This window comes from Coenobita brevimanus, chromosome 7 (genome assembly GCF_032717465.1).
Source record: "Coenobita brevimanus isolate Jiangsu-jjx chromosome 7, ASM3271746v2, whole genome shotgun sequence".
NCBI classification, from domain to species: domain Eukaryota; kingdom Metazoa; phylum Arthropoda; class Malacostraca; order Decapoda; family Coenobitidae; genus Coenobita; species Coenobita brevimanus.
The window spans coordinates 13,040,362-13,059,044 of record NC_136960.1 but is presented as its reverse complement, the minus strand read 5'-3'; the positions used below and the strand labels follow the sequence as shown (position 1 = coordinate 13,059,044).

General features: G+C 41.0%; 1 protein-coding gene across 1 annotated transcript in view; it reads left to right on the top strand.

Annotated features, from left to right (window-relative positions):
- The window catches only part of LOC145405006 (uncharacterized), a 12,558-nt gene extending 8,744 nt beyond the window's left edge, over positions 1-3,814 (top strand). Inside the window, exon 3 of the mRNA XM_080276510.1 lies at positions 3,427-3,814. Within this exon, the coding sequence (XP_080132636.1) occupies positions 3,427-3,814 (388 nt within the window). The remainder of the gene's footprint in view (positions 1-3,426) is intronic.
- Positions 3,815-18,683: the final 14,869 nt, after the last annotated feature.

Sequence of the window (18,683 nt, the reverse complement as noted above, 5' to 3'; positions counted from 1 at the left end):
GAGTTGGGAGCAGGGGAGTGAAATGGCGGGGGACAGGGCGACTTGGAGGCGATTTGTTTGTGGCCACCCCAAACGGGATTGAGGCGTCTGGCAAAATATATATATATATATATATATATATATATATATATATATATATATATATTGTTACATAGCCTATGATTTCATCATCCTTTGTGTAATTTTAACGCACAGTATGCTGCATGTTTGATCACGAGCGTGTTCTGCCTCAGTCCCCCCCTTCTACCGTTATAGTAGAGTAAGTCGTTCTTTCTGTTGTTCAGAGCGGGATTGTCAACTCTTTGTCCCCATGGCTTCTTTTGCGCGTCCTTCTTACAAGTTGTATCAAGCTCTGCCGGCCCCTATATAATGAGCTCAGTCTCTGCATCATTGCCACTTAGATCTACTCCTCATTTTGTTCACATCTCTGTCCTCCCCTGTACAGTTATTGTTGTGAGTGCTCCAGAAGTCTCCAACCATCTAGCAGCTGTGTAATTTGAGTATAACTGTTATTGCATTTTTTCCTTGTACTGTATAGCATGGGGTGTTGATTTGTAGGCCTAGTGTGTTTTTTTTGTAATTTATGTAGGATTCATTTTGTCAGCCAGTTTTAATACTATTTTGTATCTGTAATAATTTATCTTGCATTAACTGAGCATTACCCAGTGTATTTTTATTTTATCAGGGCTGACTTAGATAAATTTACTCTTGCTAATTTCGTGTTAATAGAGGCTATTGCAGTTAACCATATATTTAACCTGTTTTTGCCATTACATTATCCTTATGAGTCCTGAATGTTCTGTTGTTAGTTTGAGCATTAAACTTTAACTTGTAATTTTACTTAACTCCTTTGTTTTGAACCTGGAACTTTACGGGACAGTAGTGATTATTAGTATTCTCACTTAAAGTGTACATCATCTTTCTCTGTTCCGTAACAATATATATATATATATATATATATATATATATATATATATATATATATATATATATATATATACACAGTTACAATCTCTCTCTCTCTCTCTCTGTCTCTCTCTTTTACACACCCACACCCACACCCACCCACCCACCCACGACAATCTCTCTCTCTCTCTCTCTCCCTCTCTCTCTCTCTCTCTGTAAAGCTGGAAATGTTATCCCACCGGTATTCACCAGTGTAATGATAAAAGGGTTTTTTTTATTCTCACCGGTTGTCACCCAGTGTGATGCTATAAGTGATATTTATATTCTTACCTGTTGTGGATACTGATCAACTCATCCATGGATAATACAAGTGGTACTCGATTTAGTATAGTGGATGGTAAATATTTATGAAGAGAAAGAATTGTGGTAGCGTTTGTAGTTTTTGGCCGAGCTTAGATTTAATCAGTACCACGGGTGGTCGTCGTTCCCTCAGCGAAGGAATCTTGAATTGGAAGGGGAGTGAATTTGGCTTGAGGATATAATTTTCTTGATTAGGTACACTAATAAAGAAAAGAAAATGATATATATTTTTACTCTACTTTAATAATTCTGTTAATTTCCACAAAAAACATTTTTCTAATTACATGACCCTTTTTAGTATGAGAGAAGATTGTATATGTTACCAAGGTTTTTGGATGATCATTCCTCTAACATTATTACCAGACGAAAACAATTTGATACACGCGATGTATGGAGTTGTTGTACTTTGCTTTCGGCCGTTACTCTTGGGCTCAACAATAGCCTCAAGACAGGGACCTTTTTACGGACATGAATCGTCTGTTCGGGCTGGCATAGCCTCGAACCAATAAGAATGATTATTTGTGTTCATCTTTCACCCATTTAATATATTCTCCTCATGTAATTTTCTCGATTCCCTCATCGTCAGTATTATTTACAGTTCATCATCAACAATGTTATATAGTCACTAGAAATACATAATCTCTCGGGCTTGCCTAGCCTCGAAGAATAATTAAAAAAAAAAGGAAATATAATCACCAAGAATACCCAATCATTCGGGCTTGTTTAGCCTCGAGGTACAACTCAAATATCACATTATTGCTCACAATTACTAAGTTCCCTTCCACGCTCCTGATTTTTTTTTCTAATATATTAATATTAAAGAAAGAGAACAGTTAATGAATTTGAATTTCACCTTTCCGTTACAGATCATATCACTTTTATATTTCTATTCCTTATCTACAAAAAACAAGTTCACTTGATAGGATCATTAATAACATATCAATTACTTTCGGTTTGTAAAATAACTTGTGGGTAGTGTAAGTGTGTATGTAAGAGTCTACGGGCAATACCACGAGAAGGCCTCGTGCACACTTTGACGTCGCCAGTGTCTGGGGACTGAACGAACGTCCATTAGATACGACGTCTGGGGCTCGAGTGACTACGTTAAACTCTCAACAATATTGCTTCATATAGTCCATAATAAGTAAGGATTAAACAAAGAAAAAGAGGGGGGGAGAAAGAAGAAATGTGGACGGCTCACCTGAACGAACGTCCATTAGGTACGACGTCTGGGGCTTGAGTGACTACGTTGGGCAGCCACTGCTTAGTCAAATGAGATGGTGTTTTTGAAATATGGTGGGTTACAATTCTCTTTACAATTTATTTAGCAGTGTACCCATGACGCCAAGACTTTTGATTGAATTGGGGAAAATTTGGGATTTATTCCTCACTTAATTTAGATACTGATTCTATCACTATCTCAATTTGAATCTGAGAGCAGCTCATGCCATCTAGTGACGGCCAAGATAAACTGAACTTTAAATCCTCACAAATGACATTATTTAGGCCTTTTGGACTGCTAACCTTACATACTTGTGTTCTAGCAGCTTCATTAGCAAACATTTCACAACTAGGTTACGGAAAGAATTGTATATTCATCATTATTCTGTTTAAGGTTTAAACTCAGCGCCCGGCAACGACGCACAAAGGAAGGGGATAAGCTGCTTGCATATGTCTTTCGTTACTCGGCCAGATGGGGAATTCCCATGGCTCAACATCCACAATTACATCACCCACTGCATAGATACAGAGATACATACATGTAAAAATAGTTAACCCTACATTAATTATTAACATATGAATTACTACTTAGGATAGGAACTTATAAACTAATATTCAGGTTACACCCTATCTAACTTAAAATTACAGTACTACTAAACACATACATGAATGTCAAATGTGTGGCACTACATCTCTCTCTCTCTCTCTCACCTTCGCCGTGTGTCTGATGCTCTTCCATGCTCTCCTTTCAGGTGCCAGTTTGTCCCGGTGTCTTGGAGCCGAACCAGAAATCACCCTCTCTCACTCTCTCGTCTCGTCTCGTTGCATCACCCACGCACCAACCAAGCCAGGACGACAAGACGACTCAGCTGCATGACCTCCTACGACCCTACAGCCTACTAGGACAACCTATAAGCCATTCCAAGCCAACAAGACCAGGTGTACCTGTCGGCGATTCAGCTGCTTCTTCTTTTACATTCTAGTCAAGGCAGCTGCATCTACCACCTCCCACGACAAGACGACTCAGCTGCATGACTTCTACAACGCCCTTAAGCAGCTATCTACGACCAGCTATATCCATCAACGACTTCACCTGTTTCACATGACTACTCAAGCTACCACGACCAGCTGCACCTACCTTCTCGCACGACAGGACGACAAGAGCGACTCAGCTGCATCCCACGTCGACTCAGTTGCATCCAAGACGACACCCCAGGTCATCACAACCACCAGTACCCAAAGTCTCTTCACACGACGACCGCAACGACTTGGCAGCATCTCACACCACGTTCCAAGCTATCACGACCAGCTACCCATCTCCACTTAACAACTCAACTGCTTCTAACACGACCCCTAAGTCATCACGACCGCTTCTGGAACGATTACTAAACTGGAACGGATTAATACAACAACTTTGAAGCTTTAATCAATATTCTGTAGATCTAAATTTTTTATATATAAGTATGACTGTGCCATCAAACTCGTGGGCACTGTCATATAACAAATAATAAGTGCCTTTGATCTCTCGCTTCACATCATCTGATAACCAAAAACTTGATCCAGTGAGCAATGAGAAGTGTTAAATGCCCCACTCGATTCGATAACTAAGTGGATTATCAAGTGGACTAAGGTAAGTGGGTCTGGTCCTTCCACTCACATATTTTGGACTATAATTAAGTGTACGTTTAATGATCCATATGAGTTGATAAGTGTACTATCGAGTGAACCAAGAATAGCCAGTTTCTTCCTCTAACCATACCCTGAAGACAAAAGCCAATAACAGTAAAGTATCCACTTCATTTGATGACTAAATGAATTATCTTGAATAAAAACAAATGAGTTCAATCTTGGTCTACTCATACTGCATTCTGATAACTAAAGGATATATTCTGTAAACGATAAATGATGAGAAACTGGAGTGCTTTATGAAATGAGCTCAAAATCCTTTTAATATCCTAGTTAACTTTAAGACTGAGTGCTTTATCGAGTGAACAAGAAATCTGTTAACAGAGTGAATGTTAAGTGAGTTAGCGTCCCACCCGATTTGATTACAGTACTAAATTCTTTGTCTTGAACTATAAACCTCGTTTTCACTACTAACTGCGGTATCAGGTGATCAAGAGATCAAGCTCCACTACCACCACTACCCCTAGTCACTCTCTCTCTCTCGTCCACCCTCCCCCCCCCTTCCATTCTCTCTATCTGAGGGTCCATCACCACTCTCCCTGCTCTCTCTCTCTCTCTCTCTCTCAAGGTCTTGCGGTGCGTCGTTGTTGTGGTGCGGATCGTTAAAGAGGGAGGCCATTACAATCAATCCCAAGGGCAGGTTCAGGCATGTATGGCTCTGGGCATAGAGGTAGGATTAGGGTAGAGTCGGCGGGAGAAGACTCCGGTGAAGCCAGAGAACTGTCAAACGGCCATATTGGTCAAGTCAAGAGGTCACGGCAACACCTACTTGACGAAGAAGATTGCTGTGCACTCCTACTTCTATGGCTGTGCCCATAGAGGTAACAGTCCTAATCCTACCTCCGTGGGTGTGGCCATGAGATTATTAAGCCTTTAATACCTCCAGCTGTGTGTCCACCTGGTATTCTTCAGAGAGAATGCCAGAAACAAAGTAGACTTCATTCTACCTCTGGTTTTAGTTGTAGTTCAGCTGTGGGTGTGAGACGTTCTGTCCTAAGTTGTAACTCACCATCAAATAACCTAAGACTCCAAAAATGCCCACCACCTGTGCCGCATTTGGGTGTAAAGAAAGAGGAGATAAGAAATCTGACCCATCCATTACATTTCACCGGTGAGTATCTTCAGAGTGAATTATAATTTGTAAGTGTACATTATGTATATGACTGGAGTTAGTAAAGTCAAGCTGAATATTATATAGAATAATAGATATAAACTTTTTTCATAATGTGCTGATGTATATTATTTTAAATCATCTATCTGTCTTCCATCCTTCATTTTACCATATGTTCTTAAATGCTTCCATTTTTTTCATTCATTAACTACTTTCTTTTCTCCTTCCATTCATAACCTACTTTCTTCCTCATTTTTTCTGTTTGCAACTAAGAAAACACTCGCGCCTGGTCAGCGAAACCAAGTCAGACAGCTGTCAAAGGGGTCGCCGCCATGTTGGTCGAGTCAGGTCTGTCGGCCTCACTCTGACCTACCCGTGGTTAATCCCTTATGCCGCCTCTACCTACTCCTACCTCTATGGCTCTGGGCATGACCACAGCCCCCTCCCGTCCTCCTATCCCCTTCCTCAGTCCCCCTACCCTCCTCCTCCCTTCTCTCCCTAAATCTCCCTCTCCCCCTTTCCCCCACCTCCACCACCCCATTTCAAATTTTGTGACGGCAGGGGTACTGCCAGTCTCCGTCCAGCAGAATCTGATACCATTAGAGAGAAGAGGATCAAGCCAAAAAGTATATAAGCTTTAAGGAAGACAAGACCACTGGAATACACACAACTTTAAAGACAACACATGGCTGAAAAAACAAGTATAGGTTTAAAGACAAATACTCGCCTTAATTACTGCAACAAGTTCACGTCCAGCAAGATTTAAAGAGCTTTCAGTTAAACATTAATGTGAAAAATATATAGCATTAAAGACAAGAGTATCAGATTAGAAGCAACTACTTAACTATCTACCACAAGAACTGTAATTTGCGACCATTTTACGTTTCACAGTGATTTAGCTTTAAAGACAACAGAATCGAAATGAAAATTACTCTCATTCTACCCCTCACAGAATCATATAACTTTAAGAACAACAGAATCAATTTGCCTAAATCTATCAAATAAAGTTCCTCAGAATAGAATAGCTTTAAAGACAAGTGTAACAAGCTGGACATCGCAAGTGCGTAAAGTATTATCTTTAAATGCAGTAGAATCGAGACTGAAAAAGTGGCAGAAAAGAGAATGGGAATCACAGTTTTGTTAAGGACAGTAGAATCAAGCTGCAATAGGTGACAGGCCAGATAAATAATAAACAGTAAGTGTATAAATGGAAAAAAAGATTCGAATTTCATAACAAGAGCATCCACCTTCAACAAGTGACAGCAACAGAGAAACACGAGAGGAAAAGAGCTGTGAACAGAACAAGAACAGAAATCAGCAGAAATAAGTGACAGCAGAATAAAAATAACGAGTCTGTTAGAATAAAAATGAGGGCTAAAATAAAGAATATCTGAGACAAAACTAGTGAGGGAAATAAGAGTTGAGAAATGTGGTGACTAAGCACGAAACAGCACAAGATCCATACTAGTGGAAACGCACGCCTGTGTACTGCAGCTGGTGGAGATGGTAAGAACCTGTGTGACTGTGAGGGAGGGTCAGCAGCGCGTGGAGTGGCAGTACCGTCAGAGCGGAACTCCTGGGTGGTGTAGCCTTGTCCTCATCCACCCAATGCTCCACCTCCAACCCTCCACGTCCCCTCACTGTGCCCAGAACCTCCTCACAGGGCCAAGTATTCCTAAACATTCTCTGGCTTGTGTTTGGGACTCTTTTTTCGTGCCATTAATTTAAGTCACACTGCTAGACATTAATGTGCCTTCTGATACAGCTGCTAGATATTTACATGTCTTCTTGTCTCGTAGAGTTGCTAGATATTTACGTGGCTTTTCATATCATACACCTGCTGGACATTTACGTGCCTTCTCATATTATACAGCTGCAAGTGATACGTGCCTTCATATCATACACCTGCTAGACATTTACGTGCCTTCAATAACAATCATTACGTGCTTTTTTCCCTAAGTAATATAGGTAATAGACATATTACAAACTAGATTAAGACAGACTCAAACAAACATGATCCACTGATAACACTGAACTAGGTTCTCCGTTCTTCCCTTTGCCGTGAGTCTTACAGCAGCAGGGTATTTAATAAACAGGCTACAGTGAATAATAGCGTGAAAAATACAAGCTTTATACAAATCATATACCTGTGCAACTGAAAGGATAGGAAGGAAAGAACCTGCAACCACATTCCATACCCATCGTCGCCCCAGTTCGTCCGTAGTACATGTCATATACGGAGACTCCACAAAATCTCCACCTCTATCACCACTCACAGCACCACCCATGTCCCCTTCTATCAAAGGGCCTCTCACTGAACTGAAACATTCCATTTACTTCGTCTCATAATCCCTGCACCTGGTGATCTACGGTATATCTTACCACAAACAGACGGGATTAGAGGCTCGCTACAAACTCTCCTACTCCAATTCCTCTGTCTTCATCCACTCCCATTCTCTCTCTCTCTCTCTCTCTCTCTCTCTCTATCTATCTATCTCTCTCTCATACCGACCTCAGCCCCGACCCACCGCAGGCTTTGTCGTGGCCTGGCGGGGTAGCTTCTTTATCTGCAACGAGTTGCTACCCAGCCACTGATAAACCCCGATAAGTCCTTCATGCTACCCGGCTCACCCCTGTTACCATCACCCTCGTACATCCTTCGAAAAAGAACACCTCAGGGAAGGAGAAGGGTTGACGAGGAAGGAGCGTGAAGACCGTGATCAGTGGGGCTCTGTTATAGTCGGATTTAACGGGGGTAGAGAAACGAGGCTTAGTTAAATGACATCAGTGTGGCGGGGCACGAAGATATAAGGCTTTGACATATTATGGTAACAAGTTCTATGTAACTACCTTTTAAGACTGATTTTTAAAGTTTACGTTTATCTACTGCGCTAGGCTGTATTTTTAGACTATCTTCAATAATTGTGTCTGATTGTACTTTTGGGTAATTTCATGTAGGCTACTGTGGACTGTAACTAAACGTGGCTTTAAGAACACTCATACAGAACGTATTTTTAGCTATACTGGTGTACTGTACTAGAGTTTATGTAATATACATATAAGCAGCTATTAGAGAGCCACTTATAGATGTACTGTGCTTAGATTACCCCAGTGTCAAGTACTTTTAAGCCCACAGGTAAACCCATTCATTACAGGCCAGCGGGGAAGATAGGTACATCTTACGAGGAAGCTTGTGATCTCTCAGTCTCCAGGGGTTAACGAGAGGGAATAAATGCATGCCTGAACAGTGTCATTACAAGATATTTCAGGAGGGGTATCTCAAGTGTACGGGGGTCTTGTTACAGGCTGGCCAGGCCCATAACATGGATATTAACGTAATTGTTCCCACATGCTAAATAGCCACGTCTCAGAGGCCCTAACATAAGCCTAAGGAGTTGACCACGGACACCTGGGAACACTACACCCAGCCACCCAGTGCATCCAGCCATCCAAGAGGCCCACACATACACACACCATCTCTCTCTCGCTCTTCATCAAAACATAAATCCCTCTACTTTCAACTTCCAACACTCTTTACATAACCTAACCCAACCTAACAACAGAGCACTGAGTTACCTAATAGGGCCACACACTAACTCTTAACCACAGACATACAGTAAATCCATCTACAACAGAAATCCTATATCTCATTGTGAAATTAAATAATCTCAAACACTCTTAACCTAATCTAATCTAATCTAACCTAACCTAACCTAATTTAACATAGAAATATGATACAAAGTCACCTCGTGGGTACAAACACTCTCATAACCACGTAGAAAAATTCACTCTCACAGAAATGCTCGACTCCATTGTGAAATAAAACCACTTCCAGCACAAGAACGCAACTTCACGTCCTTTAGAACCTGACACACAACTTCCATCATAAAATAGCCTCCAACATAATCCCAGGAATCCACTTTAACAAACCCATTACCAAACAAATCCTTTGACATAAATCCACATCCACTAGCAATCCAAGAATCAATATAAAAACCATACTATCAAACATTAATCCTATATAAAGTAGAACCACTGCAATAGTAATCCAAAAATTCAGTTTTTAACACTAATCCATATATCTGTTTTGAGAAAGTAGCAACATATACACAACTTCTAGCCATTAATTTCCAAAACAGGTCCAGTGTCAGAGAAATTTTTAAAAATCCACTTCTGACACAACTCTACGTTTAACAGAAGTCCATAAATCCTTTCAAGTAGACACCTGAACAAATATACACATACCTTCAGTCACAAAGACGAATCCACAGTCTATTGTTTTATCCACAAATTCACTTTAAATACAAATCTATATATTCCAACAAGGCACAAAACCCACATATATACACATACACCTCGAAGCCCCAGACTGTTAGGGTAATTTCACTGTATATTTCCTGGTTGTGTGTGTGAGAAAACTACTTTGTGTGAGGCGTGGGTTAAGCACCAACTAAAATTCAGTGTGCTCTCGTAAATTATCTCAAAATGGACAATCCTGGAGTTTGTATGTAAATCACCGTTGTCATATACAGTACATTAGCGTGACTTACGGACTTCCAAGCGTAAATGTCGTCGACGAAAAAAGTGTGAAAAATATTGTAAAAGTGTAAAGAAATACAGTGAAAAGTGTGAAAAAAGAAAAAAATAGGGTTCTCAACTGTGATTACCTGGGAGTGACCTGGAAAACTTACACCCTATAGTAAATAAATGGAAATAAACACGTGAAGAACATTTTTATTGGCAGTGATTTGTCAGTGCTCAAGGCTAAAAGTTTGTTAACGACGGAGAGAAGAGGAGGAGGTAGAAGAGGAGGTGATGTAGGAAGAGAGGGAAGAGGTGAGAGGGATGGCCGAGCCGGTAGCTTAAACAAACGACCACGAGCAAACATCACTTCGTTGAGAGTCAATGCTGCTCCCTCCTCCCTCCCTCTCTTTCACTCTCTCTGTGTTTTCGTGTGTAGCCACGAGGTCACATCCGGGAAGTGTGTGTGTGTGTGTGTGTGTGTTTTTTTACTCATTCAGTATTACCGATCAAGAAAAAATAGTGTTGCTCATAGGTTGCCTGATTACAGTGTGACGCCATATTGTGTTGTTCTGAACCGGAAAGAATCACATCGAGATGAATATGGATGCTAAGAATGGGGGCAAGTACGCCTTAAGGACTAAATCGATCATAAAGAGAATAGAGTCGGAAAAAAACAGAGCCAAAGCGCATTATAGGGAGCCCAAAGAGATGCAGAAGTCCCCTCCACTGAGCAAATACCGGCGCAAGACAGCCAACGCCCGAGAGAGGAACAGAATGAAGAAGATTAACGATGCTTTTATCATGCTGCAGAAAGCAATTCCAGACCTCTCTGGGGCTGACGCGGAGAAGCTGACAAAGATCGCGGTGCTGAGGCTGGCTGTTAATTATATAAATGCTCTTGCCAGAGTGCTGAACGATAACTGCAGCTTTGCAGCCATGGATATAGAGGACGTGAAGGAACTTTGGTGCCTGGAGAATGTGCACATGGCCAAACCAGAACACTGTGTCAGACATGTCATAAGAACTAACAAAGAGCAGGTCAGTAGTGCAAATAAAATCAGTAAGTGTAGTGAGAATATCAAGGCACCCAAGAAGGTCGTTAAGCAGACAAAGTGTCCCTCTACCTCCGTCACAAAAGCGAATTATATGAAAAATAAAAACACAGTAGGTAGGAAGCTGGTGACGACAACTAAACGACCCAGCAAGTCCAAAAGCAAGACGAAAGTGTGCAAGACGGCAAGCATAGCTACAAGTAATGGGGCGTACATCACGCTAAAAAATGTGGCTCTACAGACTCCACCGCACAGACTTGGCAGACATGCAGACAATCAGCCATTGATGATGTCTATGAAAGTGAAGCGTCCAAGCATGGAGAGCAGCTACCTGAGACCCCAGGAGGCCAAGCTACCCCGCCTGGAGCCCAATTCTCTGCCCTCAAGCATGACACCACACAGCCCCACCAGTCCCTCCTGGCTCTCACCCCCTGTGGCCCACCTTCCATCCCAGGTCACAGTATACCCGAACCTCTAATGGGCGCCACACCATTCACGCCACGTCAGATACCCTGCACATCTCTCCCACAAAGCACTCCCACCAACATGCTTCACACTAAAAGCATCCTACAGGACCTGGACATTCCCCTGATGAGGAGCGATGAGTTGTTGGAGTTCCCAAGAAGTATTCGACATTTCAGTGATTATTCGTGCTGCAAATCAGCCTTCCTGGGCAAGGGGTCGGAGCCCCCCAGCCCGCTCTCTGGCGCCACCTCCACAATACCCACCTCAGTTCCCGTAGGTGACAGTTCTCCGGTTTTTTCAATGGCCTCCAGGGACTTTTCTGTTTGTGGCTCGGTGTCAGATTGTGACAGTGTTCTAACGACGCCTGTCGAATTGGAAAGCCTTCTAGAGGATGAGACTTTCAAGGAAGAACTTAACCATCTTGCCTCAGTCTTTACTGAAGACGATGACATACTCAACCTCTTCCTTGGACATTCCACTGCAAATTTCATATACATGGATACTGATGACTGCTAGCACTTCATATATGCAAATACTGACGACTGCTGGCACTTCATATACAGGGATACTGACGACTGCTGGCACTTCATGTACACGGATACTAACGACTGCTAGCACTTCATATATGTGGATACTGACGATTCCTGGAACTTCATATATGCGGATACTGACGACATTAGCAGTTTGTTCTCTGTGCTCTAAGGGCTCGAAATCATGAACAGACTTACGATCAGTTCCCTGTCTTGATGAGGACTTGTTTTGGGGGGAAGGACAGAGAAAGATAACAACAGAAACTCCCGATGTCTTTTGTTCTTCGTGTAATACCAAATATCAGTTATGATAAATTCCCTTTGGCTGTAAATCCTTTGCATTTATGGGACGGACGAAACAAGGAAACAATCTTCTCATGTCCCTTTGTCTTCCTGCAAAACGAAATAAGGTACAAGAGGTAAACAACTGGTGCCAGGCACAACAAACCTCGCCAGACAGCGGCTATTGTATTTTCAACCATTTTCAAGTTATAGCCCTCTGAAAATCCTTGATTTTGCATTTGACCTTTCAGGGTCACTCAAGGTCAAATGTCATGGTGCCAAATGAAAGTCCATATGAGACTTTCTCCATCTTGATAATAGTGAATGATCTATCTTCAACAATTTTAGAGTTATAGTCCCCTGAATATCTGTGGCCTTGAGTATGACCTTTCAAGGTCATTTAAGGTCAAAGGTCATGGTACCAATTAAAAACCCATATGAAACTTCCTATATGCTGATAATAGTAAATATCTCTATTTTCAACCAGTTTTGAGTTGTAGCCCCCTGAATAACCGTGACTTTGAGTTTGACCTTTCAAGGTCACTTATGGTCAAAGGTCATGGTACCAAGTAAAACCCCTTATGGGACTTCGTATATGCTGATAACAGGAAATATCTATCTGCAACCAGTTTTGAGTTCCCTTCGAATATCCGTGACCTTGAGTTTTACCTTTCAAGGTCAATGAAGGTCAAAGGTCTTGCTGCCAAATGAAAGCCCAGATGTGAGTTCCTGTATGCTGATAAAAGTAAATATCTCTGTTTTCAACCGGTTTCAAGTTAGAGCCCTCTGAAAACCGGTGACCTTGATTTTGACCTTTAGGGTTATTCGATTACCTGCAAAATTTAATCAGTTTCTGTTGGGACCAGTGCCTCTGAAAGTTTCATGTAATTTCATTCAGCTGTTTTTTCTGTAATACTGATAACAGTGAAACAAAGAAACAAAGAGACGACCTAAAACAATTCCTTGCCGGACTCCATCCAAGTAATGTAATTATCGCAAGTAATTTTTTGGATTTTGGCCCTGGACTGTCCTACTTACTCTTGTGTTGGCCTAGGACAAAATAATGGTTGTATTTTTTGTGGCCTTGAGAGACTGCCAAACACTTTCCAGTAATGTACAGGATTGTCCGTAAATACCAATCCACTTGGAACTCACCTGATGTTATCTTCAGTGTTTTGGAGATGGTTCGGTCTGTTGGTCTGTGTGTGGTGAGACTAGGGCCCGTATTCTCGTCGGGTAAGGACTCTCTAACACCTCTTTCTTAACGATTTATTTTCCAAACTACTCATTATTATCCCCTGCTTTGCTCCTTATGTCTTTAGAACATTGACATAGATAGCATGAGTAACTCACAAAAATACAGTAACGAAGCAGAAGCAGAAATACATCGCTAAGGAAGAGGTGTCAGTAAGTTTCCTAACTGTACTAGAATACCGCCCGAAGAGCTGATGAAGGGTAGACACTGATAACCTTGAAAGCCGTCCCCGCAACACAAGAAATTGGCTAGTGGACTGAGGATGCAGTGTTATATATGGACCATCCTTTACATTGCACATAACACTATGATACCTGTACCTCTTTAAGCATCGATATATTTTTTCATGAGCAATATAAGAGAACCAGATCGTGCCATATAGAGTATAAGGTAATAATAACGTGCCATAATGAAGAAAATACACATAAGTTAAGAAATATGTGCTTGGCAGCTTCATAAGTCCACAAGGTAACGAGCCTTCAGAGGAAATGTATTGTGTATATGAGTATGCATCACAGAATAACGGGCATGATTCCTTTGATATATATATATAATAAACGCGTTTGTAACGCCTATGTGGTCTATGGTGCGGGTCTGTTGTAGGAATGATGATGATGATGATATGAAAGGATAATATTTGCAGTGTCTCGATCTATGGTTTGTTTATATGAATGTGTATAACACGATTTTTATACACGCGTTTGTATAGTCCAGTAGGGTGTTTGTGTAAGTAATGAGTGTTGGAATGATGATGATTACAGTGATGAAAAAAGGTTTGTACCATCTATAGAGTGTGTACGCGTATGGCTAACAGTAACTGACGTGAATAGGCATACATGTGTTGTATTTCGACATGGACAGACAAGTATGTGTATTCTATTTCCAATGTGGTGTCTGTGAAAGTTGGAGAATCGAAAATTATGACAGGCTACACTTGTACAAAATTATAAAATGTATATTTGCATGTGTATAATTAATAGAAAGGAACACGTATAGTATAATGTGCATTTGTATGATTGAGAAAGAGACATGACTTGATTTTTATATGAGTTTGTTGTGGCTATAAGACCTGTAATTAAGTTCTGAGTGATGGAATGATGACAATTGTGATGATGACAACAGAAGACTACATTTGTACAGTCAAGGTCAAAATATCTTTCCACTTACAAACGATAAACAACGAGAGTGACCAGTGAAAGCTGACATCCAGGAATCTGGTCTACAAAATCCACAAGCTTTTCAGAACACTTCATATTAGTTCCATAATTGACCACGTGCTAGTTATGGGCTACATGCTAGTTGAAAATATCGATAATGATAATTTTCGTAAAATTAGCATAATTTGCGTTTATAGTGGAAAAGCATCGTGTGAAAATAACCTTTGCATAATATAAAGCATTTGATGAACAATGTTATGCTACGATATAGCCCTACATAAGGAAAGTACAATATCAAAGACTCCCATCTCTTCACAGCTTATGAGATACTGCTTATTGTTTTCCTTATTTACTACTAAACTGGAGCATAGCATTCTTCATCAAGGACTTGATAATTATATGCAAGATATCTTCACACGGTATCTCTCTTTTAAAAAGCGATTGATGCTGAGGTGGAAATTATCAGTGACGAAATGCTCAACTTCCTTGCTGCCCAAAGCTCTCAAGTCGCCAAGTGTTCAAGTAAAAAGTGTATCAGTATTTTTGTCCGTGATTGCACAATACTACATGATTGTATAACATCCTTGATTATGTATTGCCCATGCGATATATAACTAATTCTACATATCAGTCCCCCTCCCGCTTACTGGGTTAATCTACTCTGTAAATAGAAAACAATTGCTTACCCATGCTCCCGATGTGTGTGCGTTTTTTTTTTTTATGTAAATAATAATGTCTTATAAATAAACTGTACTGTGTGTCTCATTTACAAGCCTGTTCTCTTTATATATGGAGAGATCGGGAGATAGCTGGATGGATGGATGGATTGATGGACAGATAGAGAGAGATTAAGAGACAGACAGATTGATAGATGAGATAGGTAGATATAACTACCGCAAACTGACTTAGGACCTCCCTCCACAAGGTATTAAAAAACACAGAAATCATATCACAATGTTTGTTCATGAAATGCCATTCATTATTATGAAATCATGTTTTCCTTGTTTTTCAGGACCAGTTGGATGCGTTTTGGCATGGAATCACTTAAATCTCTAAAGTAATCTAAGGACATTTCTTTGCATCAAACATTTGTCAGTTCAGTCTTGAGGTTGTCCAGATTGGGTGTCTTCTTCTCTGCCATGATTTTCATCTTTCCACTTACAAATTGCGGTAAAAAGTGTATCAGTATTTTTGTCCGTGATTACACAATACTACAGGATTGTACAACATCCTTGATTATGTATTGCCCAGCAGTTTTCTATCGGGTTTAGATCCGTACTGTTGCCAGGCCAGTCGAGGACCTCAATCCAATTATCCTGAAGCTATTTTGTCACCTTTCTTGACTTGTGACATGGAGCTGAATCGTGCATGAAAAAGTCGCACCCATGAATAGCAAAAAAGTTTAACAAATGATCTTTCAGAACTTGAATGTACCGGCCATCATACATCACCAAGCTCTTAGGAAGAAAGTAGAGGCCTCCCCTTCCCATTTCACCTGAGAAACACCCCCATACCATTACTGATTGAGGGTGCTTAACAGTCAGCACCGTATAAGCAGGGTCAAATCGACTACAGGAGGCAGGTCGACGAACCTTGGCAGAACGCACCTGGGACACTTGAAATGTGCTTTCATTGGAAAACATAACTTTCCTCCACTCATCCGATGTCCAATGTGCATACTTCTTGGCAAACTGAATGCGCTGCCTCTTCATGTGGTCGGTGAGAGGCGGTTTCCTGGCTGCAGTGTGGCTAGGCAAACCCAGCTCCTTCTGCAAGTGGTGTTGGATAGTTCGAACTGAGACGTCTTGTAACAGCTGGGGATGCATTCTCTTCAATTCTGCTGCTGTCAGTCGAGGATTCTTAATTTCTTCCCTCTTCAGAAGCGTACCTGTACCTCTGGAAGTCGTCCTCTTCTTTCCACCGCCATGTTTGTGCTCTGGTACGACATCAGGTTGCAGGCCGTCTCTGCAGCAAGAATCTTCATGACGTCGACTTTGCGCGTCCAGTACGTTCACAAATCGTGTTGACAGGGACATTATCCTGCCTCCATGCAATGATATGGACCCTCTCATCCCTTGAGCAGTACTTTCCAGACATGACAACTCGACGCTAGGAAAATAACAGGGCAAACAGTAATGCATACGAAAAAAGAGGGAGCGACGGGAACATGTGCTTCCATTTTCGCTTCTGGGCAATCACTGACGTGCTGAGTGTTTCACCACCTCCCGCCAACACCAGAGGAGTTGCCAGTTACTTCTTGTCCAAAAAATTCACTTGGTAGAAGTGGAAACACAAAGCAAAGACAGACAACTCTCCCATAGCAATTCTGTGTGTAGGTCCTAAGTCAAATTGCGGTAAAAAGTGTATCAGTATTTTTGTCCGTGATTACACAATACTACAGGATTGTATAACATCCTTGATTATGTATTGCCCATGCGATATATAACTAATTCTACATATCAGTCCCCCCCCCTTACTGTGCTAATCTATTTTGTAAATAAAAAACAATTGGTTACCCACGCTCCCGCTTGTGTGTGTGTTTTTTTATGTAAATAAAAATGACATAAATAAACTGTACTGTGTGTGTCATTTACGAGCCTGTTCTCTTTATATATGGAGAGATCGAGAGATACAGTAGCTGGATGGATGGATGGATTGATGGACAGATAGAGAGAGATTAAGAGACAAACCGATTGATAGATGATATAGATAGATAGATAGACATGTAACCAATAGACAGACATAAAGAGAGACAGACAAACAGAGAAATAGATGTGTATGTACATGAGTACAGACAGACACACAAGCTAATGGACAGATGGAAAGACAGACAGACAGATGGACATGTAAACAATAGACAGACATACAGAAAAGAAAGGTGAGTATATACACAGCAACGCAGACAGCCAAATGGATAGATGGGATATGAAACAGACAGACACAGACTCATATATTATAGATAGAAATACAGAACTTTTTCTTACAGATGGAAAGATTGATGATGGGGCAAGAATCGAAGGAGTCAAATTTGAGTATAACTGGATGAAGATCAAGGTCAAAGGGCAAGGTCAAATGCCAAGACCACGGAGAACGGTCACAAACAGTTTTGATGTGATTTGAACCAAACTTCTTGGAAGTGTTAAGGGTCAGGCAAGAATGAAAGGATTAGAGTTTGAGAACAACCAGTAAAAGGTCTGGATCAAAGGGAAAGGTCAAAATTCGATCTCTGGTGTGTCTGTGTGGGGAAAAAAAATCGGTTTTTATCAGATTTGGATCGATTTTGGTGGATGAGTTCAGGATTCCCTAAAAGATCGGTCGATTGTTTTTAGATTAATAGGTCAAAGGTGAAGGTAGCATGATAAGGTCAGATGAAAGAGTTTCATCCAATGTACAATAAACTTTATGGCAGAGTTCATTTTAATATACAGAGACAGAGACTCGACTGTGAGAAGAATCAGTAATATTTCTAGGTCACTGGGAAAGCTTACAAGGGAAGGTCACAGCGCAAAGTCAACTCACACAGCTCTTATCTGATGTATACCACAGCTGATGTTCAAGACTGACACAGAGATAGGCAAGACTGAAGTAATGTTGGACAACACTATGTCGAACGTCAAGATCAGAGTCAAATGTTCCGCTCTTAGGTCAGTGGGCATGAGTGGGTGTTGGACTCTCTGGGCGCTCTTTCTTGCTTTCTTTTTTAACATCTACGTTCGTTAAACGAGGAAGTCTGTTATAGTTTAAGTGGAGGGTGTGTGTGTGTGTGTGTGTGTGTGTGTGTGTGTGTGTGTGTGTGTGTGTGTGTGTGTGTGTGTGTGTGTGTGTGTGTGTGTGTCCTTGTACAAATACTGCTTGTGGATTTTTTCTTTGCTTATTACACCTTATTGTCCTCTTCTGTGCTAAATAGATCCTTCTAATATCGCCATACTCTGGATAAATAACAAAGAAAAGGATATTAACCTGTAAAATCCAAAAATATATCGCTAAAGAGGTGATAGAAAGCTTCATCATCCGACGAAAACGCCTGCCCTTGTCATGTATCACTAGGTACAGTCGGCGTTAAAAGTCCTGTCGCCTCTCCCGTTTTTCTCTCCTTGGACTTTGAAAACCAGTTTAGTGAATCAGCAGCAATCA